At 34.5% G+C, this 20,771-nt stretch overlaps 1 protein-coding gene across 1 annotated transcript in view; it reads right to left on the bottom strand.

The window, feature by feature from the left end:
• LOC136043865 (chromatin-remodeling complex ATPase chain Iswi-like) overlaps positions 1-20,771 on the bottom strand; it is an 83,764-nt gene that overhangs the window by 3,147 nt on the left and 59,846 nt on the right. The window contains exons 16-17 of the mRNA XM_065728826.1: positions 17,388-17,474; positions 6,868-7,028 (exon numbers count right to left, since the gene is read on the bottom strand). Coding sequence (XP_065584898.1) covers positions 6,868-7,028; positions 17,388-17,474 — 248 coding nt within the window. The remainder of the gene's footprint in view (positions 1-6,867; positions 7,029-17,387; positions 17,475-20,771) is intronic.

The raw sequence follows: 20,771 nt of genomic DNA, 5'->3' as shown, positions 1-20,771 counted from the left end.
CAATATTGCACTTTTCATAGCGGGATTGTATAATAAACTTCCAGGGTGGAGGGATCGTCAATAAGTTGATAAAGATTTTTTAAGTAGATTTTCTAAGTCCTTGAAAAAAGTAAAATTCACTACTGTGACAAAACAACAAAATTCAATCCGGGGCAACAACAAAAGCGCCATGCATTAGGCCTTACTATGTAGCATCTGCAGAACTAATTAGAATCTTAAGCATCTTTCTATGATAGGACTAGAGGATACCAACATTTTGAATAAGCGTGTTCTACGTGATTAGCGACACATGTCTTAATTTCGATTTTGTTACCACAGATACATTTTTTTGTTTCTCAGACTTAATATTGTCTACTCTTGCAACATCTTAGGGTATAAAGTCCAATGATATCAGATTTCTTGAACCATGAGCACATCGGTTAAAATATGGCACAAAGCCCATCTCAAAAGAACTAGAGGGAAGGTCCCGTCCGCCAGCCTGTTTTTGAAACCAATCGCGAACAACGTAGACAACTTTAATTAAACGAACACCAAAATATCTCATCTAATTTTTAACATCTTTTTAACTTTAAACTTCAAAGCAAATAATTTTATAAAAAACCTCAAACTAAATGCTGCTTCTTTATTGAGCCCTTCCTAAATCTAACCCATTAAATCTACTTGTGTTTGCTTTTTTGTTGTTTTTACGTAATGCGTAGATGAGAGAAAAGTGCGCATTCAGAATTCAGATCAGTTAGACTCAGTTCACCTCTGAACTACGATTTTCCTATAACTGTTTATATTTTGAAATAATTAAATTCTTTTTGGACTTCTTTTTAAACCTTTTCGCTAAATTAAAGACTTGGGTACTTAAATTGAAACATATCACTATGTAAATAATAATAGATTATTAATAAAATAAATAGTATAGGTCATAGCGAATCCTGAATGATTAATCATATTTATACCGTATCTCCAACAAGATAAAATATTTATGTTCTCTAGTTAAAAGTTGACTAAAGACAGCCATGTACAACTGGCATAATCGCCAAAAGGCCTCGGAACTGCAATCATTACAAACTCTGCGTTTATGATTCCGTAAACTGTTTCTTTTTTTCGATGTCTAATTCCTTGACTGGACTTTAACTTAGCAAATCCATAAGGAGATTTCTTAAAATACAGACTTTTCGTTTTCCTGTCTTTTTTTGTAAACCATGGCTCATGTGGGTCTAGTGTTAGGATCATAGCATACACCACAAATGACGAAAATAATTTAACCTTCAAATACTGAGGATTTTTACAGACCAATCTGAAAAGCCAAAATACTAAAATGATTCTTCTAAGATCTTTTTGATATTAAAATAATAATAATAATAAAAACAAACAAAAAACTAGTTATCAAAACTGATGATAAAATTTATTTGGCATATTTTTCCGTTTTAGTCAACACTATTTAGTCATTTGCCAAAGACTACGGCTCATAATATTTGTCATTGAACATAGGCCTTATGGTATAATGTGTTTTATAATATTTTATTATTGTCACCAGGACTGGTTTCATTTTTGTTCCCATGGATAATATTATTATTAAGACAATTCTTCATTCGTTATTCTTTTTATAAAGTACGTATTCGGTCAAAAATTGATAGAGGGACTTTTTTGTACTAATGGATTGAGAAAAAAACGAGCCATGGGAGATGGGGACAGTAGTGAATTTGAGTTAAAGCCAAAGTGATATCAAGTTTGAGGTCCCCGTTTTCCAGTTTGAAAGCAAAGATTGGAGTATTTTTCACGAATAATTGTATTGAAACAAACGCTATAGAATATCAAAAGAGCTTCTGAGAGTAAGGTTCGTTTTCACGAATAATTGTATTGAAACAAACGCTATAGAATATCAAAAGAGCTTCTGAGAGTAAGGTGATATTGACCATTGAAAGTTATAAAAGCGATCATACCACAACAAAAGTGACATTTTTGCTCATTATATACGAAAAAACATCAATTTTAACAGAGCAGGGCGAAAATGCTATCAAACAAAAATTCTAAGATAAAACTTGCATGACCGAGCTGATCATTAAAAAAAAGTTTTTTCTTTAAAAAAAAGTATTTTAAGGCCCTTTTCTTTTCACTATGCACTGGGCAATTTCTGCCTTAGCCCCTTTATTTGACGAAATATACTTGAACTCAGTATTTAACATGTGTCTTGAGGGGTAGTAGCTCCTCCCTTGAGACGGAAAGATTTTAGTGTGAACTGCTAGAACGCATCCATGACCTTACCTGCACATTTGCAGAGGGACGGGGAGCATCCTACAGGTATGAAGTTTCCCCAAATATCCCCTTGACTCATGATACCTATGATATTTCCCTACCTCCTCCTAGGATATTTTAGAGTATCTTTTTCAGGAAACATTGCATCGATCAAATTGTTGAAGAAAATATAGCTGAATATTTTAAATCTACTGCCATTCTCGAATAGTAAAAATATTCAGAATTAACTTCCCTTTTCTACCTCTTTGTACCACTGAGAACGTTTTTGGCCAAATTAGTCCAAGAATTTTTAGATAGTCATCTGTTTAAGGTGCAATAAGACTTGCGAAAATATCGAAGTTTTAATAGTTAATTTTCATCTTGAAGGTCCACTTCCTTCTTAATCACACTACTCCAGTCTGCTACTAGTTTATTATGTAAAAGAAAAGCCGGACAGAGATCAAACTAAAAAAAAAAAAAAAACTCTTTTCACATGAAATTAAAGAGCAACCTTAAATTTGTAAACAAACCAAGATTGCCCAAAATAGGGGAGAGCCTGCCAATCCCCCTTAGCCTTCTGCTCCTTACGCTAATGTTCAACTTCCACCCTCTTGAAAGTTTTAAGAATGTATCAAATATAGCTTGCTAATTTTTAACGCCGCTCTTTACTTAAGTATGAAAACTCGTGTTAATGCTTAATACACAAAACTGCCAAGTTATCTAGTCTTTCTTGAAGTCTTCTTTCAAACAGTTCGTGGTAACGAACTACAGTAAGGAGCGACCCGGCTCAATAGTAACCGAAGCTCTAAAAACGGAATTTTGATACCAAGAGTTATACCAAAAGAATTACATTTTAATGCTGATTTTAAATATATAAGTTTCATCAAGATTAGTCTTACCCGTAAAAAGTTACGAGCCTGAGAAAATTTGCCTTATTTTTGAAAATAGGGGAAACACCCCCTAAAAGTCATGGAATCTTAACGAAAATCATACCATCAGATTCAGCGAATCAGAGAACCCTACTGTACATGTTTCAAGCTCCTATCTACAAAAATGTGGAATTTTGTATTTTTTTTGTCAGAAGACAGATCACGGATGCGTGTTTTTTTTTTTTTTTTTTTTTTGTTATTTTTTTTTCAAGGGTGATCGTATCGACCCAGTGGTCCTAGAATGTTGCGAGAGGGTTCTTTCTAACGGATATTAAAAGTTCTAGTGCTCTTTTTAAGTGACCAAAAAATTGGAGGGCACCTAGGCCCCCTCCCACGCGTGACTTTTTTCCCAAAGTCACTGGATCAAAATTTTGAGATAGCTATTCTGTTCAACTTAGTCGAAAACCTAATGACTATGTATTCGGGGATGATTTAATCCCCCACAGTCCTCGGGGGAGGGGCTGCGAGTTACAAACTTTGATCATTGTTTACATATAGTAATGGTTATTATGAGTCTACAGACGTTTTCAGGCGGACTTTTTCGCGTTAGGATGGAAGTGGGTGGGGGGAGGGGGTTACGTGGGAGGATCTTTCGGAGAAATTTATCATGAGGGAAGAGAATTTCCATGAAGGGGTTGCAGGATTTTCTAGCATTACTTAAAAAAAACAATGACGAAATAAATAAATAAAAAAATTTCACCTAGAAGTAATGAGTAGCATTAAAACTTAAAATAAAATATTACGTATATAAGGGAGTTCGTCTCCTCCACAATACCTTGCTCTTTACGCTAAAATATTTTTAGTAATTTCAACTATTCATTCTACGGCCTTTGTGATTCAGGGGTCATTCTTAAAGATTTGGGATAAAATTCAAGCTTTAGTGTAAAGAGCGAGGTATTGACGAGGGGGCAAACCCCCTCATATATGTAACAAGAATACATAAATGTAGAAGCTCGTTACGTAAGTTGATTCATAAGGTACGTATGTTTATTACTAACAAAAAAGTTCGTACAAAAAATAAAAAAACCTAGTTGCATTTTTAAGTAATCAAAAACTGGAGAACAGCTAGGCCTCCTCCCCCACCCCTTTTTTTCATAAAAATCATCCGACCAAAACTATGAGAAAGCCATTTAGCCAAAGAAAAAAATTAATACACAAATTTCGTTTGAACTATTCATGTGCAGTGAGCCAAAATCAAAACATGCATTAATTCAAAAACTTTCAGAAATTAAATAAAAAACAAGTTATTTTTTAACTGCAAGTAAGGAGCAACATTAAAACTTAAAACGAACAGAAATTACTCCGTATATGAAAGAGGTTGTACCCTCCGCAACTCCTCACTTTTTACGCTAAAGTTTAAGCTTTAAAAACACATCAAAAAATTTTAATATTCATTTTTGACACGTTTTTAAGAGTCGAAAAAACATTTCAAGGGGAGCGGGGGGACCCTCCGACCTAAGGTTTTTCTGGCACCTTCATTTCTTGTTTTTTTATGTTTTTCACTCTTTGTTTTAAATAAATTTGCCAATTTGGTCAATTATTGGCACCCTTGTCACGTTACCACCCACCCCAAGATTGTGATATAGATCCGCTCCTGCCCCTACCCCCCCCCCGGATACAGCCTTGCCTAACAAATCCCTTGTCGTATGAGAAATCCATAAGTTGTCTTATGAAGTTTTTATGGTATCCTCATGTTCATTCTAGAAATATACAAAAATCGTTCAATACACATTCCTTGGCACAAAAATTAATTTGATTTTTGAACGCGTTCTTTCTTTCATCTATTGACAAAGGCTATACAACCTAAATGGTTGACATAGTTTATTAGGTGATACAACCTCTTTTCTTGCTGATAATGTCATATCAGCAACAATAACAAAATATATTGTAGACCATCTTGTATTAGAAAAAGTAACAAAATCTTACAAAATATAACAGCCTATAAATATTGGTATAAAAGTTATCTTGGTGAATCGAACTTTCCTATCCCATGCGTTTATTTATGACCATCTTATATCAGAAATAGCATCAAACAGTAATAGGAATAGTACCAGTCTTGTATTAGAAATACTAACAAAATGCATGAGAAACAATAACAGTAACGCAATTTTCAGTAAATAATAACCGTTTTAATAGTTATTCAAATCCATTATACAAGCGATATACCAGATTAAATGGCTTACTTAATTTTTGTTTGGCCAGTTTGGAACTGAATAATGAAGTTGAAACTGATAAAGAATTTGAATGCTGTCAAATTTGGGGCCCTTTTGGCTCCAAGCGGCCGTTTAGCTTACTTGCCTTTAAATTTACAATTTCTAATGAGGATTCTTTTCGCCCCGACAGCCCCGACAGCAGGCTGCATTAAATTATGTACACTAAGCTTATTGGCCAAACTAATTTTCCCATAAAAACCCACTGAGGAATGGATTCTGGAAGAAATTTAAAAGAGTGCATTTGAGAATATTGGTTCAAGCATGATTGAAAATTATGTGTTTCCAGGAAGCAGTGCCACCCAATAACTCAGTTTGCTAAACTGTTGTCCTGTTCACCATACACTTTTTCCTGCATAAATTTTTTCTGTTGTAAACAAAAAATTCCACAAATAAATCTGTCGTACGAGGATTTTCACCTTGATATGTTTTCGTGTCATAGATTTATCAAACATATGTAGCTTGCCAAATCGGCGACTGATAGTTTTCCTCAAGTCCGTTACAGAAACAGTTGAAAATATCGATTTTTTTTATTTTTAGATTGTCGTTTCCTTATCTTAAAAACCTAAAAAAAAATTTGTCGTAGAAATAACTGACTATAGTAGCACTCTTAGACCCTTAGCGCAGTTTCAGTTTCTCACCCTCCTATTAACTTTTCACTATGTAACCACAGATTATTAGAGACAAAACTTGAGAGACACCTTTTTTCGGCACTATGTGCTCACTTGGAACGGTCTCCAAACAAAACTTTTTTTTAAGTCATATGGTCAGTCATATGCTGATTGACCCTGAAATAGCACTTGCTATTTTAAATTGTTGATGTAGCTGTTTTTTCTTGTGCCTTGTTTTGTATTTTTCTTAATATTGATATGCACATGTCAGCCCAATCTACTGCAGTGAATAGGAAAACCTAAAAATAGACGGGGGTAGAAGACCAGCGGTATATTGGGGATTTTGTTTGCCTGGAAGTTCAATTAAGCGCGCAAAAGATACAAATAAAACTAATAAAAAAAGACGTCAGGCAATTTTCATATACCCACTACGACAAATTAAGGAAGGGAAAAAAAACACAAAAATAACAATAAGAAAATAAATAAAATAAAAAAAAACAACACATGACTAACAAGAAGGTGCGTCATTATCAATGCGAATTGAATTTAAATGGAATAGTTGTGGGCATCAAGTCATGGCTAATTGTAGAAAAAGCCAAGACAGATAGTCCAATTAAGTGAGAGGCAATTCTGTCATTAACCCCCTCCCCTCCCCCTTATTAGGATTGTATAAAAATGATGTTAGTTCATTTGTATCCGTCCATGCGTCATTCCTAGGGCAGTAGAACTAAAAAGCAAGTAGAAAAAGTATGACATAGTGGTATATGACATAGTATGTGTAAAAGGAAAAGGAAGAGTAAAAGTGTAAAAGAAAGGGAAAAAACCAAAAAAAAAAAACACACATGACTAACAAAAAGGTGTCTATCATTATCAATGTCAATAGAAACTTACCGAACAGCGGCACGTAATTCTTCATAAACACTATCCTTGTCAAATCCTAACTTATGAAGCATGCAAACTAAGAAACGATCCTCTTCTTCTGTGTAATTCTTTCCCTTGTTTGTTCCATAGGCAATACGGAGTTGATGGAAGGGAGCCCGATATCTAGCCATCTAAATAAAGGGGGTAGATCAGATTCAGTCAATGATAAATTCTCTACATAAAAGAGCATTTTAGGCGAAGATAAGTTCTGACTTAAGAGGATAAATTTTGTAAGAAGGACAAGGGGACGTTGCTACCAGGGTTGCCACCTGTGGCATGAAAGTGTTATTTTAGCACAATTACAGTCAATTTTTTGACCGTGGCACCAAAAATTGCTGTATAGCACGCAAATTTGGGCAATTGTACCACTTTAAGAACTGACCTTGGTGGCAAACCTAGATCGCTATGTGAAATTCTGCTAGCATATCATGTGGGAAGGAAAATTCTCGGAAATCTTCCAAGAAATTTCCCAGAAAAAGAAAAACCATTTGAACACATATCTAAAAAAGAAGAGCTAAGAGCTCATATAGCACTTTTGACGAGGCCAGAAGAGCCAAGAGCCAAGAGCTCATATGGTACGAGCTCTAGCAAAATTCTAAGAATCAACAGATTTATTTAAACGGAAAATCAGAGGCTTAATGCCGGTCGTAATTTAAAATAAGAGCTCTGAGTCACGAGGTCCTTCTAAATATCAAAATTCATTCAGATCCGATCATCCACTCGTAAGTTATAGATACCTCATTTTTTCTAATTTTTTTCTCTCCCTTCAGCCCCCCCCCCCTAGATGGTCGAATCGGGGGAAATGACTTTATCAAGTCAATTTGTGCAGCTCCCTGACACGCCTACCAATTTTCATCGTCCTAGCACGTCCAGAAGCACCAAACTCGCCAAAGCACTGTACCCCACCCCCTAACTCCCTCAAAGAAAGCAGATCCAGTACAGTTACGTCAATCGCGTATCTACGGCATTTGATTATTCTACCCACCAAGTTTCATCCCAAATTCTCCACTGTAAGCGTTTCCCAAGATTTCCGGTTTCCCCCTCCAACCCCCCCATAGTCAACAGATCTGGTCGGGATTTGAAGTAAGAGCTCTGAGACATGAGTTCCTTCTAAATATGAAATTAAATAAAAAAAAACAAGTTTTTTTAACTGAAAGTAAGGAGCGACATTAAAATTTAAGACGAACAGAAATTACTTCGTATATGAAAGGGGCTGCTCCCTCATCAACACCCCGCTCTTTACGCTAAAGTTTGACTCTTTCTCTCAACTCTACGTTTTAAAGCATTAAAAACCTTTAGCGTAAAGAGCGGGGCGTTGATGAGGGAGCAGCCCCTTCCATAGACGAAGTAATTTCTGTTCGTTTTAAGTTTTAATGTCGCTCCTTACTTTCAATTAAAAAAACTTGTTTTTTTTTATTTAATTTCTGAACGTTTTTGAATCAAGGCATATTTTGATTTTGACTCTCCGCAAATGAATAATTAAAACGAAATTTACATATTTACTTTTTTGGCTGAATGGCTTTCACATAGTTTTGATCGAATGATTTTGAGAAAAAAGGAGCGGGGGAGTAGGCTTAGTTGCCCTCCAATTTTTTGGCTACTTATAAAGGCAACTAGAACTTTTAATTTTTTACAAACGTTTTTATTAGTAAAAGATATACGTAACTTACAAATAAGCCTACGTAACGAACTTCTGTATTCTCATGTTTTATTACGTAAATGAGGGGGTTTACCTCCTCGTAAGTACCTTGTGTAGGTTGAATTTTGTCCCAATTCCTTAATAATGACCCCTGAATCACAAAGGCCGTAGAATAAATAGTTGAAAATAGTATTATAGTTGAATAGTAGAATAAATAGGAGGTGAGTCTCTCATATGCGCAATAATTTCTGTTCGTTTTAAGTTTTAATGCTGCTCCTTACTTTCAGTTGAAAAAACCGTTTTATATTTACTTTTTCACTGTTTTTTTTTAAATAATGCTAGAAAATCCTGCGCTCCCTTCATGGAAATTTTCTCCCCCATGAAAAATTCCTCCAGAAAGTTCCCCCAACATATCCCCCTCCTCTCAACCGCTCCCCCAACCAAAAAATCCCCCTGAAAACGTCCTTCTGATAAGCTGAATCTGATGGTGTGATTTTCGTTAAGATTCTATTACTTTTAGGGAGCGTTTCGCCCTATTTTCTAAAATAAGGCAAATTTTCTCAGGCTCGTAATATTTTGATGGGTAAGACTTAACTTGATGAAACTTATATATTTAAAATCAGTATTAAAATACGATTCTTTTGGTGTAGCTATTGCTATCAAAATTCCGTTTTTTAAGAGTTTTGATTACTATTGAGCCGGGTCACTCCTTACTACAGTTCGTTACAACGAACTGTTTGACTTCATTAAGATCCGGTCACCCGTTCGTAAGTTAAAAATACCTCAATTTTTCTAATTTTTCCAAATTAACACCCCCCAGCTCCCCCAAAGAGAACGGATCCGTTCCAATTATGTCAATCACGTATGTATGACTTATGCTTATTCTTCCCATCAAGTTTCATCCCGATCTCTCCACTCTAAGCGTTTTCCAAGATTTCCGTCCCTTCCCCCAGCTTCTCCCCCCAATGACGCTGGATCCAGTCTGGATTTCAAATAAGAGATCTGATTTACGAGGTCCTTCTAAGTACGAAATTTCATTAAGATCCGATCACCCGTTCGTAAGTTAAAAATACTTCACTTTTTCGAATTTTTCCGATTTAACACACCCCCCCCCCAGATGGTCGAATCGGGGAAACAACAATTTCTAATTCAGTCTGGTCTGGTTCCTGATACCCCTGCCAAATTTCATTGTCCTAGCTTACCTGGAGTGTTTAAACTAGCAAAACAGGGACAGACAGACAGACCGACCGACAGAATTTGCGATCGCTATTTGTCACTTGGTAGATACCAAGTGCAATAAAAAGGATACTAATAGTATGTTTTTACCCAATCCTTTCACTCGAAATTTTATTTTTTTTTAAACAGAAGCAAAACGAATCTCGGTCATATGAAGATATTTTTTGCTTCTTCACCAGGCGACGTGAAATCTAGCGACCAAAGCAAAGTTGGACTCCTATGAGAATCTAATTTGAAAGTGCAAAGGAGATTTCCAAGATAATTGCAAATATTCATACCTGTAATGAGGAGCGAAGGGCCAATTGACCATAAACTTGTTCAGCCCCCCCCCCTCCAAAAACGCTAGGACAATAATATTTGCCAAAAAAAGTTGAATTTTTTTCCTTATCTAAGCATTTCTTGAAAAAAGAAAAAAAGATTTCTAAGCAATTATAGTTTGAGATCAATAGCTTGCAAGGAATTTACAATCAAATATAATATTTCGAACAAGCAAAAGGGAAGTTAACATCTAGCGATCTTACAGAGGCCAAAAATTAATAGAAAAAAAATTCATAGCCATATATCTAAGTCGGTTCTAGGCGTTTATCCCCCCCCCCCCCAAAAAAAAGGAAAATACCCCCTATGTAAAAATTTTCCCGGAAAATACATCCTCGCTGAAAGGAAATTATTCCCAAAAATTAAGTCCCCACTGAAAATTGCCCCAGACCAACCCTCCCCCCTGCACAAAACCCCCAGCGAAAAATATCCATATTTTTCTCAATAACAAATACTATCTGTAAGCACTGGACTGATTACAAAACTTAAAAAGGCAGTTACACTTCTAAAATGGGGTTCTCTGATTGTTTTGTGGTTTGGGAGGGAGGGAGATACCTCAAAGGGTTCCTATTAACGCCAAAACATGCCAGCTCTCGAAAGAGTAACACTAAACCCCAAAATGAGCCTAATTTATTCCGTATAGGAGGGGGACTGCCCCTTTCTCACCCACACCTCCACCTCATGGTCGCAGAAACTTCGGAGGGTGCTCATTAGATCAAAAATAGAGTTCAAGTCCTTTTTTAAATAAGTCGAAAGTTTTTTTTTCCAGGGGGGGGGGAGCTAAACACCGGCCACCATCTAAGTCAAAACTTTATTTGAAGGGAGTATAATCCAATTTTGAACGGTCATATTGAGGACTAGTGCCACACTCTTAAGTATGACACATTCCCTAAAAAGACTCCGCCCGACCCCCATCAATATTGGCTGTACCAACGATACACAGTCGTATGGATCATTTTGTATTCCCCATGGGGGGGGGGCAAGGCTCATTAACTTGAACTTTATCTAACCCAAACATTCTAACAGCTAAAATTTTCTTCTTTTTTTTGTAGAACAGTTTCAATAATTACTTTGGAGTATAAGAGCTAAAGAACCACAACACCATGGCTACAAGAAGCAAGAGGTAAAACAGGTCGATGGGGTTAGTTCCGGAATCTAGCCCAAATCCGGTTTGGAATTCTCACACTCTTTGAACTAAAAGTGATTTTTCTCTCTTTTAAAGATTAGTTATACTCGTAAAGGGATCAGTTTTTTTCTCTCTTTTATTCTGGTTCTACTGCAACAGAAATCTTGTGCCCCCTGCAACTGAACCCATCTAATTGAACCTTAGTGCAACTAAACCCCCGTTTAAATCAGCCATGTGAAACTGAGCTCCCGTCCAACTCAATCCCTGTTTAACAGAACCCTCTTGTAACTCAACCACATTTACCTCAACAACCGTGAAACTCAGCCCCGTTTAAGTAAATCCACCCTCAAACCAATACAACTCAACTCAACCCCCGTCTAATTCAACCCCCTCCCTTTAGTTCAACCCCCGAAGCAGCTCAACCCTTGCTTAAATCAATCCTCAAGCGACTCAACTCAATGTAACCCAACCATGTTTGATTAATCCCATTCAGCTCACTCGTCTCCAAATCACCAACGTCAGAAATGGTAATTCACCCTTTTTGTCGGAAGTGATAGACGCTAATTCGAAGTAAATGGTCTTTATTTATTGGTTAATTCAAATGGAAGTGACAAAACTGCCCCCCCCCCATAAAAACAGAAATTGGCCTTAAGGTCTTATAGATTTGAAAATTAACGAAACTTTTCATGCCCAGGGTTGACAGTTAAATGGGGTTGAATTGAACAGGGGTTCAGTTGAACGAGGGACCACTTAAATGGGGTTAATTTACACGGTGGTTCAATTGAGCAAGGGCTCGGTGAATTGCACGGGGGATCAGTTACATGGTCCAGTTAGACAAGGGTCGGGTTACACACACACCTTTTATTCTATACATAAAATATATAAACCCGAAGAAAAAATTGCATTCTATTTGCAATAATAATTTTTTGTCTTTATTTTACTATAGGCCAATTTCAACCAAATACCGATTGGAAAATACAAACAAAAAAAGTTTCCACATAAAAAGTTTCTTTTTTAGAAGAAATAGAAACAATTTAACAAACAAAATAATTAAAAACTTATCACGAAAAAATTGCATAGCTAGACGTTGACTGAGGAGTCACCTTCTGAGCCTTTTCTTTACCCTTTAAATAGCTTGTCAACATTAATCCTCTCCCAGGACTGTAATATACATTATTAGTATAAAAAAAAAAAAAAAAATCGAGAACCGTTAACCGTTACATATTTACTCCTAAAAAGCTCTGAATCACTTTCAGTGACGTATTGCGTCTATCAACAGAAACATTTAGTAAAACTTTCTAACCTTTTTTTTTTCATAAACGCGCTACAGAGAGATAGCGGAAACATTTTCTTTCCACATTTCCAGGGTATAAATAAGAACCTTTTCCTTATAAAACATTAAATTTCAGATAAAAACTGCTATAAAGAAACCAAAAAAATATCGAAACTAACATTGGAGAAAAACGACTTGCCGAATGGACTTGCAAAAATTCTGTTAAAAAGAACTGTCCTATATCCATTTTATTCTTTTTTCATTTATTCAATTATCCTTTCAGAATCTTCTAGTCCCGTTCACTGCAATGTTTCACCAGTAAGACAAAACATATCTTAGGTGCCTTCAATAAATTTTTAAAATATGCATTTTGGGCAGACACTTGAGCGATAGAGACGTCACGGGTTTTTTAATGCAATAGCACTATTTAGTACTATACTAGCAACATTTATTGAAAGATTTCAAACATGTGCAGCAAGTTTAAATGTTCCTTAATATGGTTAATATTAATATTATGGTTATTATATATTATTATATGATATTATTATAATATTATTATATTATTATAATATTATTATTATAATTATTATAATATTTATTATTATTATTATATTTAATTTTATATTTAATATTATATTTATTATTATTATATAATTATTATTATTATTATTATATAATATTATTATAATTATTATAATAATTATATAATATTATTATTATAATATTATATAATATTATTATAATATTATATAATATTATAATATTAATATTATTAATATTATGGTTAATATTATGGTTAAAATGTTCCTTAATATGGTTTTTTGAGAGGTACGGAACCGAATCAGTTTGTGAATGAGGCTTTCAAGGTGGCTCGAGACTCGACTTCAGAATATATTTTTCATTTATTGTGCACGATACATTCTGGGGAACGCACCGTCTGTGATCTTACACTCTAGCTCACTTTTGATTCAAATATATAATACAATTTTCAACATTCCTAAATATCGTTTTATCACAACTCGAGAGGCACAGAAATGAATCGGCTTGTGAACCAGGCTTTACCGGGTTGTCTTGGATTCAACCTCACTATATACTGGTCGTTTACTACTATGCACAATGCGTATCAGAGATCATATCGTCCGTGATCTTATACTCCAGCTCACTTATGATTCAACCATGTAAAGCAAGTTGAAAAAATAGTTTTATATCGTTTTATCGCAGCCCGAAAAGCACAGAAATGAATCGGCTTATGGACGAGGCTTTCTGGGTCGCTCTAGACCTTACCACACTATACACTGGTCGTTTACTACCAAGCACGACACATTCTGGAGAACGCACCGTCCGTTATCCCATACTCCTTCTAACGTTGAACAATCTCCTCAAATTTATAAACTATCCAACTTGTCAAAACTACCATTTTCGAAAAACGGACAGCGTCGAACCAAAGCAATGCTGACCGGCCCACTTAAACACCTCCTATTATAAAATGGCAAAATTGCAATCACACAAAAGCTACTATTAGAAATATACTACTGGCAATGCACCACTAAATATTTATTAGCAGGTTGGTATAAACCCATTATTTTCTTTTCTGGTTCATGATTCAAATTCCTTTGCGCTTCATGACTGTGACTGAGGTTGATTCACCATTTACTATTATGCACCGCAAACTCTAGAGAGCGCAACATCTATTATTACACACTTGGCTCATTTTAAACAGTCTCTTCGAATTTATACACAATCCAACTTGTCATAATTACTACGTTTGCAACACTGACAGTGCTGAAGCAAAGCAATATGTACCGACCCGCTTAAACACCTCCTATCATTATAAAATGGCTGAATTGCAATAATATGAAAATTATTACAAGAAATATACCAGTAGTGATGCATCACTAGATATCTATGATTGGAAATGGTAAATCACTATTTTTGCTCACTGTTTTGATGGGATCTTTTAATTTATTTATACTCTGATTACCATTTGTTACCATTGTCATTTACTCAAAACATGTTCTGGAGAGTACATAACCCTAGATATCATTTTCTAACTCACTTTGAACAGCAACTTCAAAACTGTAAACTATCCAACTTGTCACAAATGACATCTTGGTAACATTGACATTACTGAGCAAAAGCATTGCTAAATGTCCTATTCTTATCACTATAAAACGACGAAACTGGTTTATATAAAAAATATTACTAAATATATAAATAGCGATGTAAATGTATCACAACAAATTCAAAGGTGGTATATCGCAATTTTTTCATAACCAACGCCAATATATAGGAATTAATTTACAGCTTATGATGCTATACAATTCACACCAGACACGAACTGGCTCTATTTTATCACTGTTCTTGTGACTAACGACTGACTATGTGAGACCAATCTATGTTCAAAGATATCTGTTACAAAGATATCTGTTACAAAGATATCTATTACAAAGATATCTGCGCAAAATGCGAGGTCACATAAGCACATTTAGGCGCAACGTGATCAAAGTAACGAAAACATGTCAATTTCCACGAATTAATACAAATCACTTATCCTCGTATTATTTTTGAAAGTGATTGTTCAAATCTGGTAAAATAAAAACAAAAACATATAGAATAGAGAATTAAAATAAAAAACAACATCAAAAGAGTGAAACAACTTTCACAGTAAAAGAAGAAATTCAAAGAAATGGAACTACTTCCTTTATTAATAAAATATGGACACACAGTAAAAGAAAATGACAGAAAAAAGAAAACACACAGAATAAAGAAAATATTCCCAGTAAAAGAGGAAATTCAAAGAGATGGAACTACTTCCTTTATTAATAAAATATGGACTTAAATACACAGAAATAAAGAAAATATTCACAGTAAAAGAGAAAATCCAAAGAGAAGGAACTACTTTCTTTATTAATATGATATGGACTTAAATAAGGGTGTACCCCTGCATGACTTCCCAGTATCAACGAAAACAACCAAAAACCAAAACAATAGCCATAGAACAGGTGAGAGCGGGTTACGTCGAAGTTAATATTTACAAACGACAAAGGGACCCAAGTAATATTCACAATTGCATGATTTAAAGTAAGAAATCAAAGTCTACTCAATTTCTCCTTCTTTGTTTATAATCTGAATGACATTACTTAGCGAGCTTTATTTCTCAACATAGTAATATTTGTTCAACGCACTTTCCTTTTTATTGGAATTGAAGGTGATCCCTCATATTACTATACTATTTCAATGCCAGATTGCAACAAGAAAACAGTCAAAGGAAGAAAAGAGTAATACTGAAAGAAACATTGATCTTGCTCAGAAAGCTATGGCAATGGGAAAGTTTTTAAACTAAGGAATGTCTTTTCAAGATAACCTTTTAATTTAAGCATTTAACCTTCTTCATGATCTGGATGACATTACTTTGCTAGCTTTACTTTGGAACATAGTAATATCTGTTCAACATTATTTCCTCTTTCTTGCAATTGAAGCCGAATTCTCCTCATATTACTAAAGTATTTCAATACTATATTGCAAAAGAGAAGCTACGAAGAAAACGGTCAAACGAAAAAAAAAAACATTGAAAGAAACATTTATTCTGCTCAGAAAGGTACGGCAATGGGCAGTTTTTTTACTAAGAAATTACAATTCAAAATAACCTTTTAATTTAAGCATTTAACCTTCTTCATGATCTGGATGACATTACTTTGCTAGCTTTATTTTGGAACATAGTAATATCTGTTCAACGTTATTTCCTTTTTCTTAGAATTGAAGCCGAATCCTCATATTGCTGAAGTATTTCAAAACTATATTGTCAAAGAGGAAGCTACGAAGAAGCAATAAGAAAACGGTCAAACGAAAAAAAACAACCAATTAAAAAAATATTGACTTAACTCATAATGGTAAACAATAACACAGATACAATACCAGCAATAGAAAACAATAAACAAAACAAACAATAACATCTTTTCCAGACACAAATACCAGCAATTTCCCTGGTAAATGCTCAAATAGTAAATTTCACATCAAATACGTACTTTTTAACTATTATTCTCAAAGACGTGCTGTTAAACTAACCTTACTTCAGGAGTGCTATTCAAGCAATTAACCTTTGAACATTTATATTTTTCGTCCCCTGGTTGCAATTGGTACCTAGAGAGATGTAAGGAAAAAACACGGGAAGCGTCCCCAACTCCGCATAGCACGCCCGATCAAAGACAGAGTACCAGGAGATCAGTATCTGCGCTACATGGACCATTGGTCTGCAGCCAAAAAAAGTTTTTTAAGCGTTTTGTTCTATATTGTTTCAAGTGTTGAACTTTTAAAGTGTTTTTTGGAAGCTATATGTTGGCAGTGGTAAAGTGTGGTTCTGAAGTGTAAGCGCTCCAAAAGACCAAGGAGGATTTATTAGATGTTTTCCAGAGGAATTGTCCATGAACTGTTTTGAATACCCGTCTAACTAGCATTTCAAACATTAAACTGTACAAAAGTGCGGTTCCATCCCAGCTTTCTAAGGCTATAATGAGAGAAAGGTTGAGATGGCCAAGACATGTTCTGCGGATGAAGGATCACAGATTGCCAAAAATCGTCCTTTTTGGCCAACCATCTATGACCAAACGAAAAACAGGTCGTTCCCAATTTGGGTAGGAGGAGGTCGTAAGTAGGGATTTAAGGAATATTGGGACTTCATGGGAAGGTCTAAAGACGGAAGTTCTAAATAAATTGGGATGGAGGAGCTTGCGTAGCTGTGTTGGCCTCAAGCGACTTGGCACTGCAATAGGTTATTAATAGTAGTAGCAGTAATTTTTTGTTCTATTCCATCCCAGAAAAAAATTCCTTTCTAAAATTTGGATTTTTGGAACTAAACTCATTCAGGAGTTAGCCGTTCATTTATGTAGACTTGAAAATCATACCTTTGCATCCAGAGCTTTCTTGATAGACACTCTTCTTTGAATCTTCGCTTCACCCTTTTCAATTTGAGCCATAATCCTTTCAATGTCCTAAAATAACAAACAGCGTTTAGTACAATACGGTTGGAGGCCAGTTTGGGAACCACCAATACATAAAACCGACCTTTATGATGAAACTGAAGAAACTGTTCAAAAGTGGGGCTATAAAATCATCCTAGGGACTAAGTATGTCACTTAAAAATCTGCTATTGCATCTCTACGAATTCCAGCCGTTAAAGAAAGCTGGTACCAGCTGCTGTATAATTTAGGCACTAAAAGAATTCGTTCCTTTCTTTGGTCGCGTAAGTACATCACTTAAAAATCTGCTATTGCATCTTTACGAATTTCAGCCGTTAAAGAAAGCTGGTACCAGCTGCTGTGTAATTTTAGGCACTCAAAGAATTCGTTCCTTTCTTTGGTCGCGTTGTAAATCACACTTTGTCTTCTAATATGCTGTAAGTGGGAACATAAAACAGTTATGGCCTTAGCCATAACTGTAGTAGCTATTTTGTTACATGATTCTTGAAAAAAGAATATGTTTAAAATATATTTCGTTCTCAATAAAGTGAAAATGATTCCATGTCCTTTAAAAGTTTTAGGGGGCTAAGCCGTACTTTTGAGTGATTTATACAATTTCCTATTATCCCTTCCCCCAACCCTCTGGAACTGCAAACAACATAAACACATGCCAACAGAAGGAGCTTGAATCAGTCCACTGACGAATCATTTCAGTAATTCATTTGTTCCTTTTTTTCATACTGTGGTAAATCGCATTCAGTTTTTACCATGTTGTAAAAGGTAGCATAAATGAATTGTGGTGTTAGTCATAAATACGATATTTATTTTTATTGAGTGAATCTTAAATTTTTAATGAATTTACAACTCATGCAATTTTTCATTTAGCTTAGTTTACAAGATTACGAAATTTAACTAAAAGAGTCAAATCAAATTTTATTTATGAAATGAAAACACAAAACCAAGTTATTTAATAAAGTAGTGATATTAAAATTTGAACATGCAGAAAACAACTCTTATTAGAAGCCACACTTAAAACGAAGAGAAATTACTATGAATGAAAAAATTAGCCCAAAACATACCAAAATAACTACTCCTGTTAAAAACCTTAAAAGCTAGAGTCATTTGCGCTTTTTTATTATAACTACTTAAGACTACTTCAATTATAACTATTTTAGATACTATAGTAGCAGGAATCAATAACAATAGCAAGGACATAACCATAATTTCCAAAGAGGACCATATACAATAGCATGGGATTAGTCAGCTCTAATTTTCAGAACGCTGAAATATATATGCAGCCTCAAATTTCGAAAACACCCTAAATGTCAACGCCATTTGATGCATTGTCAGTTTGTCAATGCAATGTCAAAGTCAATGTAATATCAAATGTCAATGTCAATTCGCATGTATATTTTTTTATTCATGTCTTTAATTAAAATTAAATTAAAATAAACTGGAGTGTTTATCAATTTATGTTAGACCTAGAGTATCCCACTCTTCTACAGTATATTAGGTTGCTGGAGCAAGCGCTTTACAAAATAATGAATAAGAAAGGGACGATCAAAATAAATTTTGGCAAATTTTCGAAGGCCATAGATTAAATCCATCCTTTGAAAGGAATCAACAAAGAAAAGAAATTGAGAAAGATTAGAAAGAAAATAAAAAAATTAGATTTTAATTTTAATTTCCCAAATTTTAGATTTACACTTTTTTTACTAAGAAATACCGACTTAAAACATAATAAAAGACTGAAAAAAATGAATAAGGAAAATAAAGGAAAAATCATTACTTTTTCGAAAGAAAACAGAAGGAAAAAATAAATATATAATAACGCAATAACCTATATAATAAAATTAAATAATAAACAGAAGGTAAACAGAAAGAAAACAGAAGGAAAACATCAACATTAGAAAAAAAATGAATGTCAAAATTTTTGTTCCAAAGTCAAAACGTATGAATAAATTAATCAATTGTTGACGCTCGTACCCGAATGACCAAAAAAGAGACCACTCTAGCAAAATAATAAACATTAAGTAAAATTCAAAGTAGGCCCTCCACCAACTAAATTCATGCCCGCTATTTGTTGTAATACCAATACAGTGAAAATGAAATAAGATTCTTGGAACTGGTTAATGTAAACCAATTAGTTAATTGGAACTGTAATGTGAACCAATTAGTTAATTGGTTATTGGTTAATCGACAGTCAAACTGATTGGTGGAATTGCTTAATCGTTAATGGATTATTAGAATTGGTTGGAATTGATTAATGTACACAAAGAAGTGAAAATTAAATCTGATTATTGGTGCTGGTAAATGGAAATTTACAAGTCCAAATAAATCTTAAGAAATAAGAAAAAATCGAGAAGTCGGTTTTGATGAAAAAGAGCACCATATGTAGTTATAAAGCCTTCGGTAGTAGCGAGCGCAAAATTAAAAAAAAAAGAAACGTAAGTGAAAAATCCGCACAAAAATAACAGAAAACATACGGCACTAAGCAACTTGAGAAGATGCAGCTTTCCATTAAAAATACCTAGTGAATCAGCACATTGTTAATGTTTAAACTTTTAAAGACGAAAGCCGTTTTCAACTTCAATCAATTTATTTTTCTCTCTGTGATACTGCCCTAAGAATTTCATAATGCTTGAACAACCAAAAAGAGAAGTCTTAAATTATCGTGGTTTTTAAGTATATGTTGAGCGAAAATGTTTTTATTTCGATGTCCTTGGGTTCTCTAGAGTTTCTCTAATTCGGCAACAATGAACTCACCTGAAGGTGAATCCAACGGACTTGCTTCCATTTACAATTAAAGAGTTTTCGCTTGTAGCGGAAGTCAAAGTAGAGAAAATGGAAACGTTGGTGAAAACTAGCAAAAAATGAGCTAAAAATTGATAACTGATAATATTTTTTTAAAGAACCTAACGAAATCACTACCAACCTTTGGTAGTAGCGAGCACAAAATTAAAAAAAAAGAAAAATGGATGAAAAATTCGCAAAACAAGAGCTAAGAGCTCATATGGCACATGTGACGAGGTCGGAAGAGCCAAGACCTCATATGGCACTTGTGACGAGGTCGGAAGATCCAAGAGTAAGAGCTCACATGCTATGAGCTCATATGCTTTTTGTTTTTAAACCGTTTTTAATGATTCTAAATTAAAAGAGGTAGATAAGGATCCAATGAATATAGACTAAATGAGACCAAAAGACTCATAGATATACCAACTGTAATTTTTTTCAAAAAATGGTTCTTTTTTCTTTGGCCGAATTTTCAGCAATTAAAAACAAGAGCTAAGAGCTCATATGGCACTTGTGACGATGCAAGAAGAGCTAAGA

The sequence above is a fragment of the Artemia franciscana genome, chromosome 2, assembly GCF_032884065.1.
Source record: "Artemia franciscana chromosome 2, ASM3288406v1, whole genome shotgun sequence".
Taxonomy (NCBI): Eukaryota; Metazoa; Arthropoda; class Branchiopoda; order Anostraca; family Artemiidae; genus Artemia; species Artemia franciscana.
The sequence above is the reverse complement of the archived record's forward strand: the minus strand, read 5'-3'. Positions and strand labels throughout refer to the sequence as shown.